Here is a 7,931-nt window from a genome sequence, read left to right as displayed (position 1 = left end):
CAAGTGAATTTTAATAATTTGCGTTTGTTGCGTTTTTGAAGCGTGTATCGTTCCATTTTTATTAATGGCGTAGTTTTTACTTGTCAAATGTCAAAAAATGACAGCTTCAAAAGTAACATCTACCGAAATAGCGGGCTATTTAAAATAACAACTCTTATTGGAAAACCCTGTATTTTAAAATAAACATCTGAGGTGAAGAGCTTTTCTCGGCACTACATAATTACATCATTTTTGGTCCGCTTATAAACTCTAATTTAGGTTATCTCCGCGCAACAGGTCAATCTGACCTTTATCCCAGTCACCTGACCTCGCTTCTGCTCATCATAAAGCATCGCCCTCCGTACCCAGTACCTAACCAGTACCCGGTACCTATCCGTTAATGGAAGAGGTACCTGCAAGGTGAACAGCGAGGTCACCAATGCCAATATGTATTCCTATTTGAGATCTATTAGTAGGTATTGAAGCCTTGCGTTAACCTTGCTACGTTTGACTAGAGCAGTGTTTCTCAAATCGGGTGACGCGGAAATCTCACGCAAAATTAAGTAACAAAATACTTTTTGTAAAGAATTATTCAAAGTAAAAGTTTAAAATATACGTGGGTTGGTTTATATCTTGCAGATATGACGAGAGTTTCTCCGCCAGATATTTAATTTAGAATATGTTAAACAGTGATCAATAAAACGTTTTTCGACAATTGGTGTGTGTGTTTAATTAGTAATTTGATTAGTATTTCGACTAGTGATTCTTGATATATTGATATTATTGGTTTCCAGAGACATTTTTCGCAGTTGTTTTCAAAAACAAACAAAAAAAATCTTTCACATTTCATCGACCCTCCAACTAATGTTTTTTGCTGAAAAAAATAACCACAAATTAATGTCCTTATAATAATTATGAACAGTATCTAATTAGTAATTATACAACATTAAATTAGTATAAAAACCATGTCTTATTTCTCTAATGATCACGTTATGCAATATGCTGCTTTATTTGGTGTTACTTTCAACTTTATGTCTTTTGTTTTTTCACCTTACATCGAATACATTTTCACGTAAGATAAACTCACTCTTAATTATTTGAGAATCACTGGTCCGGCGACATCACGTGATAATATTATTATGTCAATGTGGACATAATATGTCAGAATATTTTTTGATGAGCCGAGAAAACAAAGTTTTATCGATTTGTAAATTACACATTACTTTTGAATATCACGTGTTAGATTGGATCGTTACGTTTTATTGTTTTTCTAAGGATAAGCAATAGTATTATATAATACTTCAATAATATGTATTGACTTCTGTAGTTTCACCGCCAGCTCTTTTTACTTAATGACACCATTTCTTGAAAACATGAAAAAATCTCAACGTGACACTTTTACCAAAATTTTAAAAGCGAGAATTTCTTAATTCCACATTCTATGAAAGTCAACGGTATCACATTTCTTATGACAAGATTGGGAATGATCAACAAGTTAAGCTTCCTACTGAGGCTTTTTACTGTGCTCAAAACGATGAAACCATTCTTACAAATTACCAGTCATTTTTAAGAATTAATGGAATCCATACAAGTATGTTCGTAATACGTAAATGTGTATTATACAGGTAAGTTTCTTAATCTGGGGAGTGTGGTTGATTTCGTTTATTGATTGACACCCAGTACCTAGTAGATAAGTGGATGATTGATTTTTCTACATTATTTCCGATAGGTATTTTCCTCGATCGATGTTGTTATTTATTTCGTCTAGACATCAGGGACCTAAAAGCTATTTATAAAGACACGCGAGGTTTGACAAATATTACATGATATTGTATTTCCCGCGGGAGAAAACTAACTGACGTTAACATTTAATTTTGCTAATTTATTAAGAATCACTTCAAATTAATCGTAATACGGTTAAAAACAGGAATAAACTTTCAGTAAGACGCGAATGAGTTATCGCGACGTCTGAATACGATGGTCGATGAGGTATTCATAAAAATTTGAAGGTTTTCGCATTTCGTCATTTTGTATTATCAGGAAAAACGCAGGTGCATGAACCGTATTCTGATATGATAGAAATTTACTAATAGTTTGCAATCCCGTTTTTTTAAAGTTTATATTTTTTAGATCTATTCTGAAATTAATACACAAATATTCCATTACTAACGTACTAATATTTAGACTTGACAACATTGAGACATAACCCACGAAAAACTGCAAGACTTTTGGCTTCCTTAAAATTTAAAGGGAGTTTATTGAACATTTTGAAACCTTTATAATAAATATTGTTTTGTTTTGTCGATAAATTTATCTTAGGAAGAATAAAATCGTTGCAGCTTCTCGTAGAATAGCCATGGAACATTTTATTTTCTAACCTTTTTGGTCTATACTAGGGTAGTATAGACCAAACTTTGCCACACACTTAATACTGAGTTGGGGTTGCATTGTTTTTATCCTAGTATATCAGCTACAGCACAATATAGACCTCATACCTCTGTTCTGAATTATTTCAATTCTTTACTTGCTCAAAAAAATGACACTTGTTCAGATGGGATTCTACAGTAGTTTTGTAGACCAATTTCCTCGTTTTAGAGTCTAATTTTCCCCTATCCTACTTAAGAAGTTAACTTTTTTTGAATTTTTTTAGTTAACATTTCAAAGTAAGTGCCAAATTTTAATTTGTTATTTTTTTTAACCGGATTACCAATAATTGTAAGTTATTTTCAATAAATTAGCAATACTCCTTTTTTTCCGTGTGCGATTAAAAGAGGAAAATATCACATCACTAATAATGAATAATCGTGTCTAATCTCAAATCTTTAAATACTTATTTCAATCAATGCCAATCACATTAATACGATTTACATTAAATGATGAAAAAAATACATATTTTAATTATTGTCTTTAGATTGCACATAATGTGGTCTTACATTCGAAAATAAATAATACAATCTATTCTCACACAAAACCATAAAGCGTTCTAAATTAACATGATATAAATGTTACGTTGTTTTCGTTATTTTTGTGTAACTGGACCACGAGAAACGAAAGTTATTTCACTGGTCAACTTGTTTAGATTCGTTTCAATAAATTATTGTTCTAGATTTCTCTGCTTGCTAAGTACATATCTTAATATAAATTTAAATTATCTAGAAATAATTATTGCACACATGCTTAACTGTCTTCTTGTTTCTACAAATGCTGCTTTATTGAGTAATAGGGCAAAATTGACATTGAAGGAGATTTTTTGGCATTTAAACATCGTTTTGTAGATATACAGAAAATATGGACATACTTAATCCGCACTTCTAATAAAAAAAAACACGTATCAGTTAGATACCAATGAGAAATAAGATGAGAAAATTTCAGTGTCCGGAAATGAAAAATAATGTATTTTGGTAACTATTTTGTAAAAAAAAAAAAAAAAAGATTTTCTTCACGTCATGTTTTGAATACCATCAATAAACCACTGCAATTCTCATTCGGAGCCTACTTATTATATTATACACCAATGAAAAACTCTGAAAGTTTATTCCATAGACTTTCAGAGTTTTTCATTGGTGGATATGGTTAGGCAACAATATGACATCACAATATTCACGGTTTCAATAGAAGAGCATCATTTTGAGATTTCCTACTAATGAGTCAGACAATATCTCGATTTCATTAAAATCCTTACGCATTTATACGGATTTTTTGAGACCTCAACCAGATTACCATTCAGAATTGAAACGTTGCTTGAAATGGCTTTGGCCATGCTTGGTGACTAGATTTGAATAGCCAGGTACTTCCCCATGTCCTCCCCCTCCCTGCTGCCTTCAGTCTCGCAACATAATTCAATTGGGGGTGCCATAGTCTGATCCGAATCCATCCAGAACCGTGTTTCACTCTCTCCAGACGGTTGGACGGTTGGCAGACAAAATAAATGTGTTTCTGCCACTGAGAGTTATTTTCTCCTTTTAGTGTGTCGTTTACGAGAAACATGGAGATGTTGATCAGCGGTAAGAACTTTTTACTGAATAACTACTGAATAACTACAAAAATATAATAATAGAATATTACTGAATAACTACAAAAAAAAATTTCGTTACTTACCTTTGTGCTTATTCTTTTAATTCAATACTTATATAGTTTTAGATGGCGATGATATTGTGCATGATGTGTATCTTCATCTGAAATGGATGGAGTTGTTTACATCGGGCACGAGACGCCGCGGTAGAGCGGGACGCGGCGCGCAGCAGGTGGGGCGGTACGGGTGCGGTGCGAGGGGGGGGAGGAGGACAGAGTTACTCCCGCCCGCCGGCCGCCGTTCGGGCCCCAGTCCCCAGTCCGGCGCCATCCGTCTAGCGATCACCAGTCGCACCGCACGGCTTGAACACACCGCGAGTTCCGATCCACCTCAATATGGGGAACACTAACCTAGTTCTGTTGTTTCTTGTGATAGTGTGCAGTGCCGTGACAGTTCAATCCCGCAAAAGGGATCAGTTCCGCGTAGTATACGAGTGGAAAACCTTTGATTTCAAGTGGCCCAACAGCACCGCTCGCGAGGATGCCATCACCTCAGGAAACTACATCAAAGAAAATGTGATCTTCTCCGGAATAAAGCCCTGGGGAGACCGGCTCTACCTTACCCTACCCAGGATGAGGTCCGGAGTGCCAGCCACCCTGGTCTGGATCCCGGCCAACCCGGCCAACGCCACCAGCCCCGATCTAGAGCCCTTCCCATCCTGGGAAGCCAACATGATCGGGGACTGCAAGTCCTTCCAGTCTGTTCAGAGCATAGAGATTGACACCAATGGTACCATGTGGATCATAGATAACGGCAGAACTTCCACCATCAACTCGGTCAACTCCACGGCTCAGACCTGCCCTCCTACCTTAACATTGATAGATCTAAACAATACCAAGAATTCCATCGTGCGGTATACATTCCCCGAATCCGTGGCATCTAACAGGAGTTATCTGAACGATCTCGTCATTGATGACACTGATGCTGGATACGCTTACATCACAGATAACAGCGGAGCAGACCCAGGAATCATCGTCTTCAACAGAAAAGACAGCCGTTCGTGGAAAATTCGTGAGGGAAATTCCATGCGCGCTGCTCAGAATGCCAAACAATTCACGATGAATGGAACTAGCATGCACCTATACATAAACGTCGATGGTATCGCTATGGGCCCTCGCTATCAGAGACCAGAGGGATTAGTTGATAGAAACGTTTACTTCTGTCCTCTGGCAAGTTATAAATTATATTCCATGGCTGCGTCTTTCATGAGAAACGAAAGCATGGCGACCCTCCCTCCCATGTTGGTGTCCCAATACATCCTCGATTTGGGCGTCAAGCCTTCCCAAACGGACGGAATGATAATGGATGAAGAAGGTTTCCTCTTCTACGGCCTGCTCGGCAACTCTTCTATCGCCCAATGGGACAGTAAGACATCATTTGCGACTGACCAGCACATTATCGCTAGAGATGCCAACTTTATCCAGTGGGCGGATCGATTTGGCTTCGACACGGAAGGAAACCTTTTCGTAGTGGTCAATAGGCTGCTGAACTTCGTTGCCGGGAAGGTAAACGCCACCGAAGCAAACTACAGGATACTGAAGTCTCATGTTGGAACCAGGAGCTACTTGTACGGCCCCCGACAGGATTCTTTCAAGATGCCCGCTCCCGCAGTGGCCCCTGGAGTGTCCCCTGGAGTATCTGTGCCGGTCAACGTGGGCAAGTCCTCCACCTCTCACATTAACACCAACGGAGCCGCTGGCCTGGCCACCTCCGCCACTCTACCGCTGATAGCGTCCTTATTTTCATTCATGTTCCGCCAGTGAGCCTACAAGTGTTTTTCGTTTGAGTGACGTAAACATCTAGGACAGTTAATTGGTTGGGAAAAAACTACTCACAATGATGGCCGTGGCTCGTGCTTGTCGGCTGTGCGCGAACAATACAGAGAAACCTGTTTTATAATTTATTATTTTACTCGAATAAATTAGCGCTTGGGTTCGTGAGATTCCATATGTATAGTAATACCAAAATAGCTCCGCCGGTGGTATAATCGGAAACTACAAATGTCATCAGTTAAAACGCTGGTCACTAAGCAAAGGAATGCAACTAAGATAAAATAATATATGTGAAGAATTGTGATGGCACAGGGTGTCTCGTGTCACACAGCCCGTGATGCTCTGGTCATAATATGATTACAAGTTTGCTAAACACATACATGTTTTAATAGTATAAGATACCCATTGAACATAATAGCTTTCTGACTGCCGAGACCTTAGACTTCTAAAAGAAACAGCTCAATATTACCCTGCTCATTGCGTATGTCAGTATTCAGAATAATGTTGAATTGTATGCATCACAGTACTTTTATAGAAATACAGATAAATACGGAATGTTTCCCGCTATTTCCCGTAACTTTTGCTTGAAAGAGTAATATATTATGTACGTACGCCTACTCAATAGACATAAAAAATATTTTATACACAAAAATTATATATTTATGTACTTTTTCTGCTGTCCCTAATTTAAGAAGTTGTGTTTAAGAGAGTCTTAATACGAAGTACTTGTACATAACTTAGTTAGCAAGCTGTGTCCTTGTAAAAAAAAAAAACAATAAGTTTACTCGTGGAGGATAACTTAATTATTAAGGTAGAAATTATGTGATTGAATCAAGTTAAAAACGAATTGAAGAGAACGCCGGGACTGATTTTTTTTTTAAATCGTCCGTTTGTTAAATTTCTGAACAGCTCTAAGCTGACTTATTTTAAGGTAGGTACTTAACTTAACGCTACTTCAGCTATAAATAACATTCATTCGCACCCCTGGAAAATACTGGCAACTTTTAAAAATATGTATACCTATTTGGTACCTTGACTTTTTTAAATATGGTATGTAATAACATTTGATGTTTACCTAAATACCACGTCCAATAGATGATTATTGTTTATGAGTAAAATGTACAATCATTACTAGGTTTTTTTTTATAATTAGAAAATACTTTAAAAATTCCAAAATTTTAGGGGGGAATCTTAATAATAATTAAGTTACTGCAGTAATCTTCAGGGGTCTTACTTAATATTATGTTGACCAAATGGTTACCAATCTTTTAAGATTCAAAATATTTTGTGTACTTTTAGTCGTAAGTATTACCAAAAACTTTTATGTTATATTTTAATATATTTAATATCGCTGTTGTTGTAAATATCTATCTGCAAACATGTATCATTGATATTTATTTATGAAAATAATAAATAAGAAAATCTACACTATATCTGTAATGTTTTCTATAACACCCCAACCTCTCCTTATTATACAGGGTTTTCCAATAAGAGGTATTATTTTGAATAGCCCGCTATTTCGGCAGATTGTTTCGGTAGAAAAGCCTCTCTATCCTCAACGTGTGACCGTTTGGTGCGGTTTATGGTCCGGCGGAGTCATTGGACCTTACTGTTTCGAAAATGAGGCTGGAGCAACAGTTACGGTGAATGGATTGCGCCATCGAGAGATGATTAATGATTGTTATGGCCGGAATTGGATGGTATTGATCTGGACAAGGTTTACTTTCAACAAGACGGCGCTACGTGCCACACAAGCAACGAAACCATTAATATTTTACGATTGAATACCAAAATAACACCTCTTATTGGAAAACACTGTATATACACATATCAGTTTTGTATGATGAATATGTTTTCTTTCAAAACAGATTAATTATCTTTCTTAAAGTTGAGACCTTGCCAACGTTTCGGAAATTATGTACATCGGTAGTCGGTGAAAAAATATATGTTTGTAAAAAAAAACTAGAAAGCACCATAGTCATTTAAAAAAACATACATGGGAGGAATAGATTAACTAAACACATATTTTACAATTTTATTAATATTTTTTGTCGTAAAAACATTACAAATTGTTTTATTTATAAAATGTGCAAAGATAATGGTATTCG

At 36.5% G+C, this 7,931-nt stretch overlaps 1 protein-coding gene across 1 annotated transcript; it reads left to right on the top strand.

The window, feature by feature from the left end:
• The first annotated feature begins 4,113 nt into the window (after positions 1-4,113).
• LOC149419418 (protein yellow-like) lies at positions 4,114-7,236 on the top strand. Its single transcript, XM_089638284.1, has one exon. It carries the CDS (start codon positions 4,387-4,389, stop codon positions 5,812-5,814), a length of 1,428 nt encoding a protein of 475 aa, XP_089494410.1. The 5' UTR covers positions 4,114-4,386; the 3' UTR covers positions 5,815-7,236.
• Positions 7,237-7,931: the final 695 nt, after the last annotated feature.

This window comes from Hesperophylax consimilis, chromosome 12, assembly GCF_061612785.1.
Source record: "Hesperophylax consimilis isolate HC1 chromosome 12, BYU_Hcon_1.0, whole genome shotgun sequence".
NCBI lineage: Eukaryota > Metazoa > Arthropoda > Insecta > Trichoptera > Limnephilidae > Hesperophylax > Hesperophylax consimilis.
Note: the sequence above shows the minus strand (reverse complement) of the source record. Positions and strands in the feature narration are given on the sequence as shown.

Excerpts from the sequence above, each read along its gene's own strand:
- LOC149419418 (XM_089638284.1), top strand. The coding sequence starts at position 4,387 with ATGGGGAACACTAACCTAGTTCTGTTGTTTCTTGTGATAGTGTGCAGT.